Genomic DNA, 24,469 nt, shown 5'->3' on the forward strand with positions numbered 1-24,469 from the left:
TCAGTGATTTTCAGCTTAGCTTTCTGTCACCACAACAGAAGACTCTGATCACTTGGGCCGCCCAACGGGCATCTTCTCTTAAATGTATCATCGATGACTAAAACACCACTCAAGTTTCACTAATGCCAGTTGAGCACATCGCGTAACGGCTGCCGCCGTACCTTTTCCCAGGAGGAGCAGAAAATACTCTCAGCGAGGGGCAGCAATGAACGAGGCTCAGTAAGAACCAGGAGATAAGATTCCACATAAATTCCTAACGGCGTCCTGGTTTAAACTTCCATGCATCCTGGTTTTGCAGCGCGTAAATCAAGCCAGTGCTGGGAAGCGGTGTCGTGAAAAGTGAAAATGGAGCGTGAACTAAACGAAGACAGAGGGGAAACAAGGCATATACTTAAAAAGAAACTGTTGATATTCGGAGTTTTGTAGGGAACAGACTCGCACGGTTCACACATTTGTCAATGAACTTTGTCAGCTCTCTAGAGAGAAGAACAAACGTCACGCTGGGCTTTGGAAGAGAGACGGAGTGGACTGGAGGGTCAAAGGTAAAACTCCGGATTCTTGGGGGCTGCAAACCTGGTGAGCCCTCTACGCGTTTGTTTGAATGTCTGGCCCCCAAAATAGCTTTGCTGGAAATTGAAAGAAAAAGTTCTATTTTTGACATTTTCAAACGATTTCACATTTTCAAAAAAAAAATAAAAAAAATTAAAAGATATTTTCAAGCCGGGAAAAGCTAATCACGTCAGGGAGATGCTGTCAGGAAAACAGAGTTTATCTTATCGATAAGGTGCTAAAAAGAGAAGCAGAAAAGGGGCCAGAAAAGAGAAGCAACGCTAGTAACAAGAGACCTTTTCATTAAAAGAGCTTTTAAATATGGCGGTAGTTTGTCGGAGGGCTGAAAAAAAATGAGAGAAAGCAAGAATCCCATTAAAGAGATGAAAGAATCCCATTAAAGAGATGACAAAAGCCAGAGTGGATGCCTCTCAGGACAAGCCCCTTTCTGCTAATAGGGGAGGTTGGCGCTTATTTTATTCTAATCGCGCTTCTTGTCCTTCCCAGGCGAAGAGGCACCACGCAGGTAGTGAGGATTGGACTTTCACACACTTTTTTTTTTTTTTTTTTTTTTTTTTTTTTCCTGGTAATCTCATCTTTTTCTCAGCTTTATGTCGCTGAAATTTCCCCTACTTTACCTTCCCGGGGAGGAAGGGCGGAGGCTGGGGACGCGGGACTGGAGCCGTGTCCCTGTCGCCTTTCTGCTGCCGCCCGCCCGGCTTGCCCTTCCGCGGTGGCCCCTGGCTAGCGGCGGAGCGGGGCCGGCGGGGGCGGGCCGGGGCGGGCGGGAGCCGCCGCCGCTCGCAGCTCCCGGCCGGCCGGGGCTCCGGGGTGAGTAACCCCGGCTCGGGGGACGGTGTGGTGGGGTGGTCGGTGGAGCCGGGGCTGCCTTCCGCCTCCCCCTCGGGACGGGGGCGCGGCGGGGACGGGCATCCCCCCGCCCCACGCTCACACACCGCGGATTTTGGGCGCTGAGCGGCGATGCCGGGGCGCTGGCGGCGCGGGCAGCAGCGGAGCGGGGTGGGGGAGAGGCATCAGCCGGCGGGTGGGCGTCCCGGGAGGCTCCCTGATTTGGGATGCTGCCTGATTGGGATGCTGCCTGCCCCGGGTTACTCCTTGCCTCGGGATGCTCCCTGCCCTGGGATGCTCTCTGCCCTGGGATGCTGCCTGCCTTGGGATGCTCTCTGCCCTAGGATGCTGCCTGCCTTGGGATGCTCACTGGCTCGGGATGCTCCCTGCCCTGGGGTGCTCTCTGCCCTGGGATGCTGCCTGCCTTGGGATGCTCTCTGCCCTAGGATGCTCTCTGCCCTGGGATGCTGCCTGCCTTGGGATGCTCCCTGCCCTGGGGTGCTCTCTGCCCTGGGATGCTGCCTGCCTTGGGATGCTCCCTGCCCTGGAATGCTCTCTGCCCTGGGATGCTGCCTGCCTTGGGATGCTCTCTGCCCTAGGATGCTGCCTGCCTTGGGATGCTCCCTGCCCTGGGGTGCTCTCTGCCCTGGGATGCTGCCTGCCTTGGGATGCTCCCTGCCCTGGAATGCTCTCTGCCCTGGGATGCTGCCTGCCTTGGGATGCTCTCTGCCCTAGGATGCTGCCTGCCTTGGGATGCTCACTGGCTTGGGATGCTCCCTGTCCTGGGATGCTGCCTGTCTTGGGATGCTTGCTGCCCTGGGATGCCCACTATCTCAGGATGCTCCCTGCCCCAGGATGCTCCCTGCCTCGGGGTTCTCTCTGCCTTCGGGGGCTCCAAGCCTCGGGATGCTCCCTGCCCCAGAATGCTTCCTGCCTTGGGATGTTCCCTGCTTTGGAATATTTGCTGCCGTGGGATGCCCACTACCTCGGGATGCTCCCTTCCTTGAGATGCTGCCTGCCTTTGGATGCTTGCTGCCATGGGATGCCCACTACCTCGGATTGCTCCCTTCCTTGAGATGCTGCCTGCCTTGGGAAGCTACCTTCCCCGGGGTGCTCCCTGCCCTGGGATGCTCCCTGTCTCAGGATGCTCCCTGCTTTGAGATGCACCCTGCTTTGGAATGCTCCCTGCCTCGGGATGCTCGCTGCCCCAGGATGCTGCCTGCCTTGGGATGCTGCCGGCTTTGAGATGTTGCCTGCATTGGGATGCTCCCTGCCCCGGGGTGCTCAGTGTCCCGGGATGCTGCCTGCCTTGGGATACCTGCTGCCCTGGGATACCTGCTGCCCTGGGATACCTGCTGCACGCTGGGACGGAGCTGCCTAAGGGAGCGCAGCGCTGAAGGGCCTCTAGAAATACCGCCGTCCCTTTCCTTCATACGGTGAGGTCTCATTAAACACCTCGCGCTCAGTAGCTCTGGTGCAGAGTCGCTGACCTGGGGCAGGATGGCATCAAGCCGGGGTTCCCCAGCCCGAGTAGGTGCCACTGTCCTCACCGGGCCTGTGGCAGCTGGAGCAGCCCCCGGGAGCGCGCTGACAGTGGGAAGTTTCCCTAAAAATGCAGCTGGTGTTATTGGCGATACGTAAGCAACAGCGCAGCTCAGGCAGAAAGAGTGTGGGTTTTTTTTTTTTCTGGGCGAAATGTAACAGTGAGAAATGTTCCTCTTTCCACCGGCGTTCGGTCGGGTGTTCCTGCCAGTTCCGTGTTCCCTCAGAACGGACAGTTGCTTCGCACGGAGCTTGTTTAGGGAGAAGTGGGGGCAAGGGCATCAAAGTTGGTTAAGAAGTGGTTAAAAGTGAGCTACTGAGCTTTACTGCTTTACAAGGGATTTCATTTAAGAGCTTGAGCCGATGCCATGGTGGCGAATCCATAGGCAAACAAAACCTAGGGTCTGTTGCCCCTGTGTTTTCAACTGAGATTTCAGAGAGATAAGTGTGCACAAACATGCACCGTCTCCTCTTGGTGAACACCTTCTGTACTTCCCCTCCCTTGTACTTACCCGGACAATGTCCTTTTCATTTTCTTTAACCCTCGCACAGCGATGCCGTTTTCCCTCATTGATGTGCAATCTGGAGGATTTTTTCTTCTTAAATTTTTTTTTTTTTTCCACGTGCCTTTGCTCTGAGCTGAAAGTTATTTCTCATTCTTTTCTCTTATTTTACTCTGATCACTATTTTCATGCTCTGCTGTGCTTGTACGATGCTGCAGGAATTGTCTAGCACGTACCGAAGTAAACCACCGATTGAAGTTATTTGAAGGGAGACTATTTTTGTCCGTTGACTCAAGTATTTTGGGTCGAGTTTTGCTGTCAGAAAGCAAGCTGTCTGAAGGATGTTTACGCCGTCACCAGGCAATTTCAGTTTATTGGAAGGCAGAGCGTTTACTTGAAGAACCTTGGTGCTGTGATTGCTCATCCTTCAGTTACTAATCACCTACGGAAGGCACCGCGTGAAGCGTCTTGTGTAAAGCGGAGGCATTGCAGCACAGCTTCACATTTCGGGCTGAAAACCATCTAGATTTAAATAAAACAAGGTGTTAATACGCATTTTGGCAAATCTTATGTATTCCATATTCACCTCGGATATCATTTCACTTGAAAAACATGCAACGGATCCCACCTTGATATATAAAACCAACCTGAAATAACTTTCTTTGATGTTGTTAAATTAATATACTTGCAGCACAGACGATATTGTGCAATGCGTCCCCATAAAAGTGTCCCTCCGTCCAAGACGGCACAAAAAAGTAATCCGGATTTAAAGTTTCACTTTACAGCAGTTCGTTTCCAATACGGCACCAAGTTATTAAAATAGCTGGTATTTGTGGCAGGTCAGGAGTTATAGACAATATTGTCGCTGTGTTCGCTTCTGAAGCATCAAAGATATTCTTAGAGCTCCTGTAGTTCTTCAGGGGAAGGGTAAAAAAAAAAAAGGAAATAGTTGTTAATGCCGGTTGTAAAATGTATGGGAAAATATTGAGCTTAGTTCAGGCTGAGCTTGAATGACTTGTGTGAAATTTCGTACTCATCGCTTCCAGTACCGGAGGGTGGGTTTTACCTAGTAAGTCTAGACATGGCATAGATTCCCATTCAAACAGAATTTCTGAGCGATCCCGTGGAGTTTAAAACATTTCAAAGCTGGTTTGTTTGGTTGCGCCGTTAACAGTGCGCTTACCGCAGCTTCGTCCATCAGGGTAGAGTTAATTAGTCGGAAATAAGCTGTGTGGGATGGCGTTCCTTTTGGAAAGCAGTCGAAAGAAGTTGTAAGGTTGCCAGTTCCCAAAGTCTTATCCAAGATTTTGTGTGTGATGCTCAGGTCTGGGAATCATGAGACTGCATTAGTCATCTGAGATGAGGACAGTTCGTTTGGATTTGGGGTCACTTGGACAAAGTGGGAGCACAGACCTGATGAAGAGCACACGAGGCTGCTCTCGGGGGGCAGGAATGGGGCTGCTCCAGCCCAAAGAGGGTGCGGGATTTTGGGAGCGTGTGGGCTGTGCCAAAGCCGGGCATAGAAACCAGAGCCTGGGGAGAAACCATGGCCTGGGGAGGAACCACAGCTTGGGGAGAAACTATGGCCGGGGGAGAAACCATGGCTTGGGGGGAAACCACGGCCTGGGGAGGAACCACGGCCTGGGGAGAAACTATGGCCAGGGGAGAAACCACGGCTTGGGGAGAAACCATAGCCTGAGGAGGAACCACAGCTTGGGAGAAACCATGGCTTGGGAGAAACCATGGCTTGGGAGAAACCATGGCTTGGGAGAAACTAGAGCTTGGGGAGAAACCACGGCTTGAGGAGAAAGAAAGAGCACGAGGGGTACTGAGGGTTTGTTCTTCTTCACAGAAACGTCTTTGGTTCTGGGATCTGGGAGGGAAGGGAGGAAATATTTATTTTCCTAAAAGCACAGAATTGTCTGGTTTTAAAGCACGGAGTTTTAAAGTACCCTGCCATTCCCCCGGCTCCTCTGCCTGTCCCGAGGGAGAACCAGCTAAAAATCGGCCGCTGCTTCGTACAGGGGCTCGAGAGTCACAACTCAGCAGCGTTAGCAGAGAATATTAATCCTAGAAGTCTTATGAAATAAGGAGTTTGGATTTTCTGAGGTTGTAAAATATGAACATGTGTAAATTATTTTCCTACTTTTCAGGAACTGGTAAAAGGTGTTCGTTTCTCTGTAGGGAGAAAAATGCTCTTTGCATGGATTGTGCCTACAGTACTTTGGTTGTTGGTGCACTTCGCAGCAGGTAAGACAATTTTTTTTTTTCCTACATGGCAATTATCACTTAAAAGAAGCACTCGGGCTAATTAGTTGGGTTTTTTTCAGCTTCTGTGTGGTGTGCTAGTAGACATCTTTCTTATTAGGGAGAGCAAAATCTGATGGTCGATCAGGTTTATGCTGTGATTTCTGTCAGAACGCCTTGATCTGCTGCTGGTGCCGAGTGTCCTGCTCGTCCCCACGCCATGGCCCTGGGCAGGCTGGCAGGGCTCCGGGAGGGACTGCGGGCAGGGCACGGCATCGGCCCTCGGCACAGCTCCATCTCCGTCTGTGCACAACCAGCACCACGAGCCTCTTCCCTTTGTGTGCTCAAGGCAGGGTATAGCAAACAGCTGCTACTGCGTCACGCAGGGAGGTTATTCGGTTTAGCTCGAGGTAGAGCTGTCGGTTTCATGGGGGTGACTTGGGGGTGTTGGTGGGTGAGAAGCTCCACACGCCCCGGCAACATGCGCTGTCAGCCCAGAAACCCCCCGCAGCCTGGGCTGCATCCCCAGCAGCGTGGGCAGCAGGGCGAGGGGGGGATTCTGCCCCTCTGCTCCGCTCTGGGAGACCCCCCTGCAGCGCTGCCTCCAGCCCTGGGGCACCAACAGCAGAAGGACACGGAGCTGTTGGAGCGGGGCCAGAGGAGGCCCCGGAGCTGCTGGGAGGGCTGGAGCCCCTCTGCTGGGAGGACAGGCTGAGAGAGCTGGGGGGGTTCAGCCTGGAGAAGAGAAGGCTCCGGGGAGACCTTCCAGCCCCTGCCAGGCCCTCAAGGGGCTCCAGGAAAGCTGGGGAGGGACTCTGGAGCAGGGAGGGGAGCCATGGGACGAGGGGAACAGTTTTCCACTGCAAGAGGGGAGATTTGGATGAGATGTGAGGCAGAAATTGTTGGCTGTGAGGGGGGTGAGCCCCTGGCCCAGGTTGCCCAGAGAAGCTGTGGCTGCCCCATCCCTGGAGGGGTTCAAGGCCAGGTTGGCCGGGGCTTGGAGCAGCCTGGGCTGGTGGGAGGTGTCCCTGCCCAGGGCAGGGGGTGCCACTGGGTGGGCTTTAAGGTCCCTTCCAACCCAAACCATGCTGTGACACATGAGAAACCACCCCTACAGTTAGGTTCCACAAAGACTGTCAGAACTCACATGTCAGCAGAAATGGTGCTCCATCATTCTCCCATATCTTCTGCCGTTGCTCAGCTTGCTTGCCCAGCGCACAGGTGTCCTGGAGTCTGCCAGCGAGCGTCTGCTCTCCTTCGCTGAGCGCAGGATCTCCTGTCCCCGCCTGTCCTGTGCCACTTGGAAAAGAGAGTAACGAGCAAGGGGAGGTCTCTGCAAGTCAGAGAAAATCTCGCTTGTCTCTTCAGTAGAGCCATGCCTGCCCCTGCCTCACCGAGACACTGTGTTCCCTTAAACCACAATGAAAAAAGGAGTTCTGACTGGTTTTGCCTGGAATTCTGCTTTTTTGTATGATGCCCAGTAGCTAGCCCATGGTTTCTGGCCCCAGTTATCGCATGGGTGAAGACCAGGCACGGCAATACCCCATGAGCTGCCAGCCAGAGGCAGGAACTCTTGTGCTGTAACCTTGGGGAGACTCTTCCTCCAGCACAGCGTGTTGTACAACCGTGATGTATCCTGATTAAAGGTTTTCCCGTTCTCTTGCAGAAGAGTGCATTAAAGGCAATGTGACGGCTCGCGAACTTCCCCGTGGCACTGCAGAAATATGTGACAAAGGGAACATGACGGCTAACCCGGCTTCTCCCGTCCGGCGGGGAACCAGCATCACCCTCTCCTGCCATCTCAAAGCCCAGCACTGCAGGACAGCTATTTTCTTTAACAGCTCTGAGCTAATTAAGAGTTACGGCAGCGCAGTAAGCACCGAGTTTCTAGTCCAGACATACGGCAAACACACATTTACGTGCAAAACAGTTTGTGAATCCGGGATAAAACTCATTTGTGGAATCGAGATAGAATCTGGAAGTAAGGAGAATTCAATTATTTCTTGTTCTTCGGCGTTTCCTCCGGTACCTCCGAGAAGTGTGTCAGAAACTAGCAGTGGGTGGCCTTTTCCAGGAAGGGTGCTGTCTTCTAATGGCTCTTTGTATTTAAAATACTCCTGGCTGGGACTGTGCATCTCTGTTATTGATGCTAAGTAGAACTGCCTGCTCAGAGCAAATATCATACTCTCCTGTTCTACTCCTGACACCCACCAGTCTCTCCAGGACACTGGGGACTTGCAAGAAAAATTCTAAATTTTAGATTTTCTTCCAGCCCGATGAGCTGACGCTGTTGCAGTGGTCATCTGCTGCAGCAGTGCTGGCTTTTTTCTTTTTATTTTTAATAAGAATAATGGTTGATCGCTTCAAGCCGAGCTTGCGGTGCCCATCTGGAGAGCTGTTAAGCACTTGTATTGGTCTGACACCCTTGTGAAGTCACCGGAGTTTCGCTCAAGCCTCAGAGGTCTCAGCGGGCTGCAGAGATCACAGACCCAGCTGTTTTCCTATATGAAAAGTATTAGCTGGAATATTTTGCCTAGAAATTCTTAAAAAAACCCCAAAACAATCAAAAAGCCAAACCTAGCATTTCTTAAAAAAAAAAAAAAAAAAAAAGGAAAAGGAAGAAACTGATAAAGGTATCTGTTTAAGATCCTCCAGATGAGCCAAGAAATGTGTCGTGTATCCAGCATGGGACAGACGGCCATCCCACCTGCACCTGGGATAAAGGAAGGCTCACCCACATCAGCACTACATATGTAATACAGTAAGTAACGCAGGAAAGCAGGTTCTTTAATACATATAATTCTATCTTCAAGTTGTTTTTTTTTTTTAATTTTTATCCCATTTCTTGAATATTTATGCATATCAAAGCACACAAAGGAGGTGGTTTATGAACAACCACGTAACAAGAGCTAGGACAAGAGGAACCAGCCTCAAGTTGCACCAGGGGAGGTTTAGGATGGATATTGGGGAAAATTTCTTCACGGAAAGTGTTGTCAAGCCTTGGCCCAGGCTGCCCAGGGCAGTGGTGGAGTCGCCATCCCTGGAGGGATTGAAAAGCCGGGCAGACGTGGTGCTGAGGGACGTGGGGTAGTGGTGGACTTGTCAGAGCTGGGTTGATGGTTGGACTTGATGATCTGCAAGGTCCTTTCCAACCCAGAGAATTGTATGATTCTATAATTCTATGAAAAAGCAGTGTAACACCTTCACTACCGAATTGACTAGAGGATTATTTCCTACCACAGTCATATTTAAGCAGATCTTTCAAGGGGCAGATGACCTGCCTGGCTTTCAGTGCAGCCGTCCTCCCTTGAAAGCTAAAGCCAACCTGCAGGGGAGATGCTGGAAGAGCCCCCGAGGGACCTGGAGGAGCACGAGCGTACGGGGACCTGAGCCACGTCCCGACGCACCCAGGGTTTATGTTTCTTGGTGTAGAGGAGACTACTAACCAAGAATTTTCCTTCTGTTCCAGGCTATCGAATGGGACGGATGTCTTCTGTGTTTCAGAAGAAGGTTTGAGTAAGGGGTTTGGCTCGTTGGCTCTGAGCAAGCTGAATTTTGACTCTACTTACACCCTTGTGGTTGCCGCCTCCAACAAACTAGGAAGTGCTTTCTCGCAACCGCTCGTGTTCATGTTAATAGACATAGGTAAATGCACGATCTACCGCCTTTCAGTTAGTCCCAGCCCTTTAGAAAGAGGTGAAAACCTTTTGAGTGCTTTCTGGGTTAAACCTCTCGGGAAAAGCATCCACCAAGTCTAACCCAGTAATTCTATTTTCCATGTAACAACCGCCCAGTTCCAAGCTGTTCTGCGTATCTGAGCGCTGTTTGCTTCTTTCTGGTTGGTTGTTTTTTTTTTTCTGCTAGTGAAACCACATCCTCCCAACTTTTCGGTGGAATTTGGAGATTCGGCGACCAACTGCACCCTTTTCTGGGACGCCGAAGCTGGGGCGCAGCACTGCAGGCTGAGATACCGCCCGCTCAGCAGGCACAGCTGGAGCACGGTAACCCTCTTCTGAGCAGTTTCCATCCCTGGAGGTTGCTTTAATATCCTTATTTCTTACTAGAATCACCGTTGTCCAAATTTGCCTTTCTCTGCTCTTTAACACCACGTTTAAGGAAAACTATTGCCCACTGGTCAAAACCGACCATTGGTCTAAATCTGAACGAAGGTAACACGCTCATCCTGTAAAAACGCACGTGCGTGGATATTTCCCCTTACATCAAGTGTCTGTGTGATGTACTGAAGGATCAGAGGTTCTGCTTGACCCACCACTTTATTGGAATATGGGCGTACCTGCCCATTGTAGCCTGTGGCTCCAGGCTAGAATTTCCATATGTTTGTGCCTTCCCCTGTGCCGATTGGAAATCTTCGCTCTTATTTTAAACGGTAGAAGAAATGTGTGGCTTGAAGTTGAGTAAAACGCGTGAACGGAAAAATCTGTTATCGTCACATAATTCAATGAGGGATTTTTCTGCGGAAGAACCGCGAGCCTGACGATTCGTTGCGTCGTTCTTCGAGTTATTAAAGTTGCCCCGGGTGAGGGGTTTCCTCGTTGGTTTTTAAAGATGCGTTTTGGCTGGCCGGGCTTCCTTTGGGCATTAGCGATTCAGCCTGTCGCTGCCTTCAACCTCTATTTCCTCATGAGTTTAACATCATATGTCCTTTTCCTTCGCTAAAGGTTGAAAGCTTAAGCAGTGAGAAATGCGCTCTTTATGGTCTGAAGCCTCACACAGCCTACGAGTTCCAGGTCAGCTGTAAAATTCACCCCGAGCGAGGACTGTGGAGCAACTGGCGGACCTACCAGACCCGGACTCCAGAAGCAGGTACCTCCTGCACTAACCCTGTGTCTAACCTCTGCCTACCAGGGGAAACTTCGGCTGACGAAGTTAAAACGCTGCCGGGTATTTGCCGGTTGGTTTGCAGCGTCTCCGTAGATCCAGACGCAGAGCCAAAGGGCGAGTAACTTCTGGAAGAGGATTGCCGTTTTAATGAACAAAAACTGAAGCTGCCCAAGTTTCTTGTAAAACAGGAATTTCGAGAGTTCACTGAGAAGGTCTGAAGGATTTTTTTTTTTTTTTTTTGATGTTGAAGGTTGGGGGAATTTTTCCCATGTTGCCTGGAGCCGTAGTGGCCTGCCGCATCGTGGCACAGGTGGAGAAGGCAGAGAGGGTTTGTGCAGCTCAGCCAGGGGAAGAAAAACCTTCTGTATTGGTTGATATCTAAGCATTTTACTGCATTCCTGCAACAACCCCATGCTCAGGTTGGGACGGCTGCCACCTCACCCTTTGGTGCTGATAAACCACGGCTTGGGTGAGAAGCTGTGGGTCCTTGAGCTCGCCCAAAAATTTGCTGAGAAGTTGGGTGAATTGGCCAGGAAACTGCCTGGACTCTCTCCGTTCTGCTGACGCTGGCAGGTTTTAACAAAAGAGTTTAATTTTGCCAAGTCATCTTTTCCCAAGTAGAGAAATTGTCTCCCTCGGTGATGCCTCCACCATGCCGTGGAGCGGCTGGAGACCTGGGAAGCCTCAGCAGAGCACAACCCGGCCAGGCGTTCGGGAGAGAGAGATTCCCACCAGGAATTTGGTGAGCAAAGAGCAGACTCTAAGGACACGCGGCAGCAACCTGAGGGCAATCCCATTTAGCTCCTGCCACCGTTCATTTTGGCTGCCTTGGCCGGACCTGCCTGCCTGCCTTCACCCTGAGCTGCACAAACTCACATGCTGCAAAAGTTGCAGCTCTTACGAGAGAAGAAAGCTTCTCAGAAGTTTGTGTTTCAACAAAGATGTGTCAGCTGCTCTGGCATCCCCTCCTTTCATCTCCTACTTGGCTTTCATTGCTCTTTTTTGTGAATTACTATAAGCTCTTCAGGCTGGTGCCATTATTACTCATGCTATTTACCACTACTGACAGCATCAGTTTCTGTAAGAAGCATTGATTGATGCAAAAGGTGTGAACTTTTCCTTCCCTCCCCCACCTTCCTCTCAACAGTTTTCTCAACCTTCTCGCTGCACCCTGGCTTGCTACGGCATTTGTGGTCACCACCCCTCTCCACAGCCACTGCTATAAAATGAGAAACTTTTCAGATAACCAAGGAGCATTTTCTGTCCCCAGAATGGTGACAGCAGGGGGAGGTTGCAAACGAGAAGCTCTGGGTACACCACGGCTGGTCTTCTTTGAAGCAGCTGAAGTTCCAGCTTCCAGAGGAGGCCCCGGAGCCCCTCTGCTGTGGGGACAGGCTGAGAGAGCTGGGGGGGTTCAGCCTGGAGAAGAGAAGGCTCCGGGGGGACCTTAGAACAGTTTTGTGGTATCTGAACAGGGCCTACAAGAAAGCTGGAGAGGGATTTTTTTACAAGAGCATGTAGCGATAGGACAAGGGGTAATGCCTTCAAACTGTAGAGGGGAGATTTAGATAAGATCTCAGGAAGAAATTTTTCACTCTGAGGGTGGTGAGCCGCTGGCCCAGGTTGCCCAGAGAAGCTGTGGCTGCCCCATCCCTGGAGGGGTTCAAGGCCAGGTTGGACGGCGCTTGGAGCAACCTGGGCTGGTGGGAGGTGTCCCTGCCCAGGGCAGGGGGTGCCACTGGATGGCCTTTAAGGTCCCTTCCAACCCAAACCATGCTGCGATTCTATGATTCTACAGATGAGTTTGGCCTTTTGCACGTTCAGGAGCACACCTCTTCAATGAGATAACGCTTTTCCTGTTTCTCTAAGCTTGACCTGCCACAAAACTTGCTTTATGCAAGCACTGTTCATACGTGAGCTTTTGTTGTTTTTTTTCCCTTCCCCCAGCCAATTTGTGTGATTCAGGTGTGAAATGAACTTTAAAATCCAGGCTGGAGTCCAACAGATGCAGTCCTATATTTTATTTTTTCCTGCTTTGAGCTGGCCCCCTTCCTCCCTCCCTCCCAGCGAGTGGGCCCTGGTTTTATTGCTTCTGTGGGTCCCGCTTCTTGTTTCTTTTACAGTCACTATTTGCAGTTAAATACAGGACAAATAGCTCCTAACATTGCTGGCACCAAGGATTGTTTCTCCCTTTGAACTTAGCAAATAGCAGGCAGCCCCATTCCGGCTGGGTTTGTCCAACAGCTGCCTGCTGCTCAGGTTATTAGAATCAATTATTATTTGAATTTGATGGGTTTATTTTGGTCAGGAACCTTGAGGAACCAAGCTTTGTTCCCTTTTTGTCACATCGGCTTTCTTTACGTGCCTGTGATTCCGAACTGCTGGAGCACATTGTTCACTCCTTTCTGCAGCCAGAACTTTGCTTTAATGTTATTTTGGGAGGTTTATTCAAAACATCAAGGGTTTCCAGTCACTCTGTGACTGTAAGGAGAATCGTGGTAAGAATGAGGGTTTTAAGCTCCCTCTGACAAGGTCCTACCCGGCTACCTGTTAAAGACATTGATTGCCTAGGGCCAGGGAGCAAAATCCTACAGATCCAACAAACCCTGTCACCTGAGGCTGCCCCTTGTTTTAGGATTGATGTAGCCAACCCCAAGGACCTTAATTAGACTCAACTTCTATGAAAGACGAGAGCTAATACTGTGTAGGCTTCCTTGGGAGCCATCCCGATTCCCGAGGGCAGGATAAAATCACCAACAGAGCAAAACCTTCTCTTGGGTTTTTGGCATGTTCTCTTCGTAAGCTCCACCATCCACCCAGCTGAACTCCAGCTACACCAGCAAGTACAGGCTGTTACATCCTGCACCATTTCAGAGGCTTTTTAAACCTTAAGTTTTCACTGTCTCAGGATTTTTACCTCCTCCGCTTATTCAACATCTTGTTTGTTTGCTTCAAAACACAGCCATTAATTCCACTCACCTTTTCCTTCCGCACCAGCGCCCACCGGGCTCCTGGACATCTGGTACCGGCAGCAGGACGTGGACTCCCAGAGGCAGAACATCTCTCTTTTTTGGAAGGTAAGTTGTTTAGGTGAACCCTGAGCAGGTGAGGAGGAGCTCTGGTTTCTGCGTCGGCAGGAAAGGACCAAACCCAAGGAGAGCACAGGGCTTTACCAGCGCCCGGTGACGGGGACGTGGACCAGCTCTGCTACCCAAGGCTTGTCTCCCCTGGGAGCGTCAGCAGCTCTTTTCTACCTACAATTTCCCTCTTGCCGTTCCCCAAATGTTGTTGTGCTGGAAACATAACAAGTTCCCAGCACATCCCGTCACCTTCACTTTCCCAGCACATCACATCACCTTCCCTCCTCCTTTCCACTAGGAGAACTATGTCCCTGGTGATACCTCTAAAGATAACAACCTTACGGACTTCCTAATTTGTTTTCTAATTAATATCTCCCTCTCCTGGTTCCCTGCCTCGCTGCTGTTTGCCGTGGTTGCCACAGGCGGTCAGGAGAGGAGTTCTGGGAGGCCAGGAGGACACTGCGGCCCACGTTCTCCATACGCACGTACCTTCTTTGCCCGCTTTGGGATATGAGCTTCCTTCAGGGGTGGTTCTGCTCTGCTTTGCTTATGTGAAGGACAGAGAGATGAAGAATCAGGGAGGCAGAAGAGGCAATTTATTGTCGTAGTCCTTCAAGGTGACCAAACTCTCAAAAACTGAAGAGCTGGACGTAGATTGGGCAACGGGAAGGGTCCTGCCCATGTCCCTGCTGTGGGGCTGGACGGTGGGACGAGGCTCTTGTCACACCGCAGCGCAGGAAGGAATTGGTTTTGTCTCCGGGTGCGGAGCAGGGGGTGGGTAAAGCGCAGGCAAAAGGGTTTGCCAACAGCAAATCCGCAGACCTCAAACTGGGCAAACTCATAGTCGACAAACGTTCGGTTGTTTGGGTCTGCTGAGCAACGGCTCCTGCGAGCTGAGACCCTGCCAGGGAAATTTCAAAGAGAATTCCGATTAAAACCCGGCCGTAGGGTAAAAATGCCACGTTACCCCCCTGCTGAGGGGAGAAGTCTTACGCCAGGTCTGCTATCCCAGCATCCCCAGTGAAACCGAGCCCCGTTACTGGTGCCAGCCTTCCCCAGTATTACCGGATCAACCCTTAAAGCCAGGTCCAAGAGGAATTTTTTTTTTGGATTGTGGGGTGTTTCGCTGGAGTGGTTTTATTTTGAAGCCAATAAGATTATTTAAATTTTTTTTTTTAAGATTTTTTTTTTTTTTTTTTATTTTATTTTTGAAGCATGAATTATCTCTGACTTCCAGCTTGCGGTCTCTCGCTGACGTTCCCGTTACTGCTCTGTCTTCTCCCCACACCGACAGGCTGCGAGTGAAAGCAGAAACTCTCCTGTCGTTACGCGACTCCAGCGCTTGCGGCTTTAAAACATTTAACTTGAAGCCCTTTACCTTACGGCAGCAAACGGGCGACGCTCTCTGTATCGAAGCGGACTTCCTGCGGCACCATTCATAGAACGGGGGCAACACGCCGCTTTTTTCTTTTTTTTTTTGAGTTTTCACAACAGCGACAAAGCAAAAGCCTCAGACTCAGCACGACGCCCTGCCGCCGCTTGTTGTCGTATTTTCACCCTAATCCTCAAGGAAAGCATCGCCAGTTTAATTCCAGCAGGCTTCCAGGGTTTGTCCCGAGAAACTGCACATATTTTACGATTTTTAAAAGTAGTTTTCCCCCTCCCCCCATCTTCCTTTTTGTTTTTTTATTTTTTTTTTGGCGGGGGGAAAGGGTTTTGTTACGACAAAACCTACCCGCCAAACAAAAGGGGCTGGGTGTATCGGAACTGCAGGAAACCGTGACACCGAGAGCACGACTGCAGCCGCCCGGGCTGGAAAAACCAGCCAGAGGCGTTCGAGGGGACAGCCCAGCCTCACGCCTCCGAGACGACGCGGCGTCTACGTCCTTGAATTTAAATAATTCGTTTCCACGGCTTTAGGTAAAAATCCGGATTTTTTCCCCCCCCCCAACTCAAAAAATCGCTCATTTTTACACATCCAGGCGTGCAGTTAATACGCTTTTGTTCCACCCCCCACACCACCTTTTTAAAAGCACGGCTCAAATCCAGACTCAAGGCAGCGGCCGTTATGCCGCTGCTCCGAAAACCGGCAGCTCCCAGCAAAAGGGCTCCACTAAACTGGAATTAAAGAGGAAAAATAAATAAGAAATAAAGATACGCAGCCTTAAGAGACACTCTCGGGTGAACACACGCTCTTGGCCCTACCGTTAGGGAATCAAGGCATTTCGTGCAGCTGGATGCCCCGGGTTCTCCGGAGCAGAGCAGTGATGGAGCTGGGATAAGGCTTGGGAAGGGAACGCATGGATCACAGGGCTGGGCGGCAGCAACAATCAGAATAGGCGGTTAGCTGGTAGAGGTTTTACACAAATCATGGTGGAAAAGGGAAATTCTGCAGCCAGGACACTAGGCTTCCTTTAGGAAAAAAGGTTTTATTTTTAGCAATAAAAGTGCGTGTTCACTTACGAGCGTGTATTCTTAGGTTGGCACCCGTGTGGAAACTATGCCACGTTCACCGCGCGTTAGCTGTGCTTCGGGCCAACAGATCTCAAGTTAAATTAAAAAAAAAAAACAAACCCTCTTTATTATTAGAACAGAAAAGGAAGAGAAAAAAAATTACCTTTGAGTGAAAGCTGCTCGCTTAAACGGGGCGGGTTGAGCACCCGGGTGAGGGGGATGCTCCAAAAGCCATCCCCGGCTGCCAGGCTCCGGCGCGGTGCCACCAGCTTTCCACGGGCTTCGCTCAGCAGATGAGGCAGAGAATAACAAATGGACTTTCCTCGCAGGCTTTGAGCAAGTCGGAGGCGAGAGGGAAAATCCTCCGGTACAGAGTGACCTTCGAAGCCCTGGGCCAGCGGAGCCCCCCGGCAGAAGCCCACCTCACCCACCAAACCGGCTACGCCCGAGTCACGCCGAGGGTGGGCTACAAGATCACGGTCACCGCTGAGAACTCAAGGGGCAGGTCCCCCCCCACATCCATTGTGACCAACCTGGACACCCAGGGTAAGGGCTTCTGTGTCCAGCGCTGGGGTCCCCGGTTCAAGAAGGACAGGGAACTGCTGGAGAGGGTGCAGCAAAGGGCTGCCAAGATGCTGAGGGGACTGGAACACCTCTCTTACAGAGAAAGGCTGAGGGATTTGGGTCTCTTCAGTCTGGAAAAAAGACGGCTGAGGGGGGACCTTATCAACACTTATAAATACTTCAAGGGTGGGTGTCAGGAGGATGGGGCCAGGCTCTTCTCAGTGGTGCCCGGGGACAGGACAAGGGGTAACGGGCACAAACTTGACCATACAAGGTTCCATCTCAACGTGAGGAGGAACTTCTTTCCTTTGAGGGTGGCAGAGCCCTGGCACAGGCTGCCCAGAGAGGTGGTGGAGTCTCCGTCTCTGGAGACATTCAAACCCGCCTGGACGCGTTCCTGTGCCACCTGCTCTGGGTGACCCTGCTCTGGCAGGGGGTTGGACTGGATGATCTCCAGAGGTCCGTTCCAACCCCTGCCAGCCTGGGATTCTGTGCTGGCTCTGGACCACTGGGGATAACACCAGTGCTCTACATTGTGCTACACACCACGGAGGTGTGGAGGTCCCACTACCTTGTTGCTCATCGAGGTCCATCTCAAGGAACCTTCAGGGACCTGCAGGTCCAGTTTTCCATGTGGGCAGGGGTGCCGTTTCATGACACCTTAAGTTGTCCCACATTAGTGCTGCTGCATCTTCACCTCAGCCCCTTCTGCCGAGGCCGGCGTGAGCCACGCTGCCCACTGCCCAGGCACCTGACACAGCAGAAAATGAACCGTGCCAAAAAAAGAAGCGTTTTTGGTTTGGTTGGGTTCTTTTTTTGCATGAGAGAAGTGGCAGGACTGAAGGGAAGGTGTTGGTGAGAGGAAGTCACGCAAGCTTTATCTCCTGTGACATTGCCCTCTGTTGTACCCACGCGGCAAAATTAACGAGAGTTCCCCGAATTTTCTGTGCCGGTACCAGCCACGACGGAGCCGCGTGGTCTCGGGTGCTTTGCTCAAAGAGGCAGTTTTTTTATTTGCCCTTGTCCTGCTGTAACTTCTGCAAACCAGCGATGTTTTTTCCCCGGTTCTTCCCAGTGCTGCATCCCACACCAGCGGGATGCTCTCCTCCTTCGGCTGCGGCTCCTCGGCTTGCGGACGGCCTTCGTTACGGGAGCCCTTCGTTAGGTAGAGACAGGATTGGTGCAGAGATACCACTGGTGTCTGATTATCTGGAGGCAGCAGGACACCAACGGCTTGCTGGGCTCAGTTCAGTTGTATTGGTCGGCAAAACCCCTCAGTAAAGGCGGTGTTTTTATACCACCAAAGGAAATTTGGTGACTTTCCCAACGTTTTCTCCCGCAAGAAGCCCTAGCTGTGAAAGCAAGAGCTTTGGTCTTGTGGATCCGACGCGTGCTGGTGGCTCTGTCACCAGCGCTGGTAGGTGCCGTGACAGCGGCTTCTCAGGGCTCGGGGACGGTATGAACAAGCAAAACCGCGCGTGTTCAAACTCCTGCACCACGAGACAAGCCGAGAACGCGGCGCTCTTCCCATCAGCAGAGACATCACCTTTGTGTAAAGGCCTCCTCTTTCAATGGCAGCTTATTTTTATAACATTCCACGACGCCAAACGGGATGAGGCACAGTAAAAGCCCTATATCAAACTCCCCCAGCGCACTGGAGGTTTAGGGAAGTTTGTGCTGACGGTGTCTTTTCCCTTTCTCCCCTGTAAGATCTACCTGCTCCTCAGGAGGTCTCCGCCGTGGCCATGGGGAACAGCAGCATCCTGGTCAGCTGGAAGCCGCCCGCGGGCCCGGCGTCGGCGTCGCTCGGGGGGTACGTGGTGGAGTGGGCAGAGCCGGGGAGGGACGGGCACCGGGAGCCCCGTCCCGCCTGGGTGAAGCTGCTGCCGTCCAACCTGTCCACGGTCATCACAGGTAACCGCCACCTCGGGGCACCGTTTCGTTTTGAAAGCTTTTTAAGGAACAAGTCAGATTCTAGTTTTTACTAGTAAGAAAAGACGGCATTTAGAGCTTTCTGGATAGGAGGTTGCCCAGAGAAGCTGTGGCTGCCCCATCCCTGGAGGGGTTCAAGGCCAGGTTGGACGGGGCTTGGAGCAACCTGGGCTGGTGGGAGGTGTCCCTGCCCAGGGCAGGGGGTGCCACTGGGTGGCCTTTAAGGTCCCTTCCAACCCAAACCATGCTGTGATCCCTGCAATAAGCTGGGTCACGGCTATTCCCCTCCCGCCCTCCCCTGGAGCACACCGTGGTCCCATGTTTCCCCGGGAAGGGAACGGAGCCGCCGGCAGCTGTTGCTTCATGAGGAAATGAAGGATTTCCCCCTTCTAAGTGCAAACATCACTTGCTTAACGCACAGTAAGGCTCTGCCAAGCTGAATAGGAGATCAGAGAGAAGCATTTTTTTTCCTTCTTTATGAAAGATATGTTAATAATCAGCATATTCATCTGAGATCTAAGCAGCTAATGTAAACACCTTAGCCATGACTGTAAATACTTCCACCCATAACTATCCCCCTCTTTTAATCTCTTCCTTTAGAGCACATAAAAGATAACGTGTGCTACCAGATCAGCGTGTTTGCTCTCTATCGGGGCAGAGCTGGACAAGGGGCATCCGTTAGGGGATACTCAAGAGCAGAAGGTAAACCATGGCAAGGCTCTTCCAGATATTTTTAAGCCGACTTAAGCTCAGCTTTAACAGCCAGCCTTACGTTTTGCAGCGCCGTCGGCTGGGCCCCAGGTGTACGCCACACCGCGGGCAAACGGCATCTTGGTTTCATGGGAGGCGATCCCTGCCCGCCACCAAAGGGGCTGCATCACGGGGTACCGTATATACCTGCAGGACAAGGAGAGGGAGGGAGCCCCAGCCGTCTACGGTGGGTAGCTGGTGGAGACCGAGGTGACGTGCGTGTGGAGGGCCGAGGGCGGGAGGGAGAGATGCCGTCAGGGAGCCCCGGCAGCCGGTCTGTCGGGAGGGTCCACAGCAAGATTCAGAGCCAGGTCCCTCTGCCACAGCTGCCCATCACCAGCACCACGCGTTCAGGGCTTCCAGCTTCGGGCCAGATGACGCTAACTTATTTTGAATGTGGAACTATCAGATTTTTTCCCCGTTTTCGTTTTTTTTTTTTTTTTTTCTTCTAGTTATTTTCTGAAGTCGTAACCACTTCAAGGCCCTTAGAACTCTCGGCGGGGTAAAATAACCGCCTTTCTAAAGCCCCGGCCACCAAAGGCATGCCCTGCACGACAGAGACGCGCCGGGCAGGCAGCACCCGCTGCGTCCCCAACGCTTTTCCCGCCCCAGCCCTCTCGCACCCCGTCCGCCCGGCCTTCCACCCAAGGAACGCTTCTGTTTAAACTTTAGGTGGAAGTTGCGCCACAGTTTTTACCGGGTGTTTCATAGTTCCGCCGTACAAACCTCCCTTTGGATTGAAACATCAACAGCGGCCAGGGGACAGGCTATGCAACCCTGGGGGTCCCAACTTTGCCCTGGTCACCCCTACAGCGTAAGGTCTTCTATTGCCCTGCCAGGCATTCACTAATATGGAAAAGGAAGTTAATTTAAATTAATAGATACCTCTCCATGCTCCAAGCACTGGAAACCCACTTCATTCCAGTTAAATGCAGTAAAAACGGGTGCCAGGCGCTTCATTGCCTTCTCCCTCTCTTCCCTCCAGCCACGTCCACCTCCAACGCCAGCGCCCAGCGCTCGCTGCTCATCGCCCACCTGCAGCCCGGGCAGGACTACGCGCTGTGGGGCACGGCCTCCACCGCCGCCGGAGAGGGGCCCCGGGGCAACAGCGAGCTCCTCCGCTTGGAAGGTACGCGTCTCTGCCGGGCTGGGGGCCAGGAGAAGTCCCAGCCCTTGGCCCCCCTGTATTCCACAGACCGGGAATGCTTTGGCCTGTTGGAGCGGGGCCAGAGGAGGCCCCGGAGCTGCTGGGAGGGCTGGAGCCCCTCTGCTGGGAGGACAGGCTGAGAGAGCTGGGGGGGTTCAGCCTGGAGAAGAGAAGGCTCCGGGGAGACCTTCCAGCCCCTGCCAGGCCCTCAAGGGGCTCCAGGAAAGCTGGGGAGGGACTCTGGAGCAGGGAGGGGAGCCATGGGACGAGGGGGAAGGGTTTTACACTGCAAGAGGGGAGACTGAGATGAGATGTGAGGCAGAAATTGTTGGCTGTGAGGGCGGTGAGCCCCTGGCCCAGGTTGCCCAGAGAAGCTGTGGCTGCCCCATCCCTGGAGGGGTTCAAGGCCAGGTTGGACGGGGCTTGGAGCAACCTGGGCTGGTGGGAGGTGTCCCTGCCCAGGGCAGGGGGTGCCACTGGATGAGCTGTCAGCCCCCAAGTCCCCTATGTTAGGAAATCCATCTCCGCGGCGTGGGAGGCAGGTTCCTCCCCGGGACTGTGGGAGAAATCCACGGAGGGGAGCAGGAGGAGAAATTAAAGCGATCCGGGCACATTAAAAGAAAAACATTCCCTGGTATAAAATCTGGCTTTGCGACAGTTACATTTCAAGCAACTAAGCGCGAGCACTGCAAAGCCAAGGTGTTCACTGAGAAACAGTCAAGTCGCTGAGAGTTTACTAACGATGCACTGAATTTTGTAAGGCCTTTTCTCCTTAACAGCTCCCTGCTGCGTGCACCACCCCGGGAGCACGCCCGTGTTTGGTTGGGTCCTGGATGAGGTCAGCAGTTGCCTGGTTTGGGTTGCGGGCTGGATCTCAAGAGACACTGATAAACGTCTTTGTGTTATAAAGTCCCGTTACCCCCAACAGTCCATCCACATTCCTGATTTTAAACCCAAACCTCTTGATCAGTTTTATGAGCGCAAACACCGCTCATAAAAAAACAAATTTATTTTTTTTTCTTTTAAAAAATAAAGGTGAACGATGGGTGCTGTGTGTTTCAGGTGCTGGGGACTGGCTGACTGTTGTGCTCACCTGCAGCTTCTTCCTCCTCTCAGCCTGTGTTTGCTCCGCGCCGCCGGCAAGGAAAGCGTGAGTGGATCCATCTGTTACGTTCCAACAAAAGGCGGAATTGTTATCAGAAGGGACGGTCACGTCCTTTCGGGACACCTCGGGGAACGGCGAGGACTGTTCTGAGTACAGGTTTCAGAGTATAAGTGACAAAACGACAAGAAGAACACCCACCGAGATTACAATACGGCCTGACAGAGCGTTTATTCCACCTGCAGGTTGCACTCGCTCCTCTCCGCGCTTGTGCCGCAGTGGCAGAGCAAAGCCATTCCCGACCCCGCCAACGCCACGTGGGCCAAGAACTACGTGTCTGTGAAGGTAAATTGTACTTTTTTTTTTTTCCTTCCCCTTTTCTTCTAATCCCACCTTTTTCAGCAGAAAAAGCGACCGGAGCCACGCGAGTCAGCCATCTCTTGATGCAGCAAACCCAGCAGCCTCCGAGAGTGGATAAACCCCGTTCTCATACAATTTTAGGCTAGGATAAGCTCTGTTCTCACATCTTCTTAGACTGTAGGATGTATAAAGCAAGTTAAATGCCAGAAAAACGCACAGATTTTTCGCTCCCACTAGTATTAGCATAGAGGGATGCCTGCATTCCGGGGGCGGGAGGTCACAGGATATCAATCACATAATTAATTATTGCTGTCTCCTCCGCAGGCCGAGCTGAGCTCGCCCTCCAGCCTGTTCCCGCCCTGCACCGCCAGCTTTGAAGAGCCCGAAACAAGCCAAGTAGAGGAAGCCTTTGTGAAGAGAGACCCCCTGGCCCTCGGGGACCAGCTCCCCTCGGGCAGCACTGGCCACCAGGGAACCAGCCACTGGCCGCTGGCGAGCGGCTCGGGGCAGGAGCCGGAGTACGAGGCGCTGCCCGGCCCGGCCGACGGAGACCCGTATGAGCAACCGCTCCCCGACCTCTACCAGAAGATAGCAGTGGAGGTGACGGAGCATGCACAGACCGTTTCCGAGTACATCGCCAACCCCATCACCACGTACCCACCACCGGTTCCGGGCACTACCGGGGACCACCCCGAACTGGAGTGCAATCCGCTCCCCATCTTCCCGATGGCTCTTCTGATGCCCGTCCTTTCCTACGAAGGGAACCTTACTCTGGATGCTGTGAAAATAAACCGCGGCTCTTTCACGAGGTAGGGGGACAGGGCGACATAAGCCCGGCCTGATTTTTTGCACTTTCCTGAAGTATTTCAGCACGCTTCAGTTGAGCCAGTGACACCTTTAAGAGATAAAAAACACCCAACCGGCCAAGCCTTCCACCACCGCGAGTCACAGCGTGCTGTACCACACAGCAGCTCGTCAATCCCGCGCGCCCAGGTGGAATTAAAGACAGAAGATGAGGAATGGCGGGGCCGCAGGAACGCGCTGCCTTTTGGAGAGGTTCATTAATTACTCGGATGCTTTCACACAGCCTGGGCTGCCTCAGTCCTGGCTCCGTCCACCCCAGGAACCCGAGATGTTACTCCAGGGTCAGACCTCGGCGTGGCAGCCCCAGCAGGACCCCGGGTGCAGCCTTTGCTCCTCCAGATGTGCACAGCTGTTGGCCACAGAGCACAGGGACATCAGTAGCCACCGGTGCTGAGTTTCACGGGTGGCATTCCACGCTGCAGCCCCCAGGTCGCATTGTCCCCAGCGACGCCGGCGCTCCAGCCCGCGTGGGCACCGAGGGACGGGGCCGGCAGCTCGGCCGGGGCCAGGGTGTCGTCCTGGATCAGGTCAGGGGAGGAGAAATCCCCACCAGAAATCAAAGGACCCGGCAGCGCACGGAGGCAGTTAAGTCAAATAGGCTAGTGGGAAGAATTTAAATCATTTATTGAAGTATTCTAATTACAGGTCTGAAGTATGTGTTACACATTTAATGACTTTGTTTACTATATGTGTGTAGAGATAAATAAAAGTGTTGGAAACCTGAAATTTGTTTCCTGTTGTTTCCTCCCGTCAAGCTCAAGCGCTACACTGCAGCTAGACGCAGAATGAAGTGTCTTTAAAAAAAATAAAAGCTGAAGTGTTGCTGCCAGAGATGAGGTAATCCGGATCTCAACTTACCTGGAGCATCCTCCTCCTCCTCCTCCTGCCCAGGACCGGGCGGCTGCTCTCCACGCGCAGCTGTTGGGCAGTGGTGTTAAGCTGGTGATGAAACCCTCCTGTGGTACCAACCACCACCTCGGGGCTCCGCCGCGAAGAGCTGCTGCCCAACGCGGCGAGGAGACGGCCCTCGGCAGCTCCGCCAAGCTCCTGCCACAGCAGCGACAGACGCACCTCAGTGCCACAGCTTCCCCGCTGCGTCGCGCTTGAGGCGAAGCGCAAAACCGAAGTGCCGCCATCAGGGATACCTCTGCTGGCTTTTTCCCCACGTTCTTATTCCGGATCCCCTCTCAGGAAGCCCATACGCTCTCGCGCTCCCAAGTTCCAAGGCACTGCGGGACAAGCCTGTTCGTAACCCGGCACACGGAGCCGCTGCCACAGGCTGGGCTCACTCACGTCACCCGGCTTGCCGAGGTCTGCACCGCCACCCGCCCCGGGAAAACACCTCTGCCACAGGCAGGAGTACATGAAAATATGATGCGTACATCAAGTTTTAAGTTTTTTTTTTTTTTTGGAACGCGAAAGTCAAGCCCTGGCACCAGCTCTCCTCGTGGTCAGCTCTCAGCAACTTCTCTCTGCGCTTCCCGCGATGCCCAGCGCGTGTCCCTTTGATGGGCACAAGGGACGGCAAGTGGGCTTGCTATTCTCAAGCCTTAGCTTTCCAGTCTTCTGCGTATTGAAAACCAAATAAAACCATCCATGATTTTGCTGTAGTTAGCCCACAGCCGCAGGGATCGCTAGGAAGGAGACGTATCCCGGCGAAGGCAGAGCAGCTCGGCAGCCAGCG

At 52.6% G+C, this 24,469-nt stretch overlaps 1 protein-coding gene across 1 annotated transcript; it reads left to right on the forward strand.

Moving 5' to 3' along the window:
* Positions 1-5,632: 5,632 nt before the first annotated feature.
* IL12RB2 (interleukin 12 receptor subunit beta 2) lies at positions 5,633-22,775 on the forward strand. The gene is made up of 15 exons (XM_054211407.1): positions 5,633-5,693; positions 7,357-7,671; positions 8,337-8,451; positions 9,160-9,335; positions 9,555-9,691; positions 10,370-10,514; positions 13,530-13,609; positions 16,396-16,612; positions 18,341-18,544; positions 19,163-19,264; positions 19,344-19,499; positions 20,298-20,441; positions 21,522-21,609; positions 21,807-21,906; positions 22,246-22,775. Exons 1-15 carry the CDS (start codon positions 5,636-5,638, stop codon positions 22,732-22,734), a joined length of 2,526 nt encoding a protein of 841 aa, XP_054067382.1. The 5' UTR covers positions 5,633-5,635; the 3' UTR covers positions 22,735-22,775.
* Positions 22,776-24,469: the final 1,694 nt, after the last annotated feature.

Source organism: Rissa tridactyla, chromosome 8 (assembly GCF_028500815.1).
Source record: "Rissa tridactyla isolate bRisTri1 chromosome 8, bRisTri1.patW.cur.20221130, whole genome shotgun sequence".
NCBI classification, from domain to species: domain Eukaryota; kingdom Metazoa; phylum Chordata; class Aves; order Charadriiformes; family Laridae; genus Rissa; species Rissa tridactyla.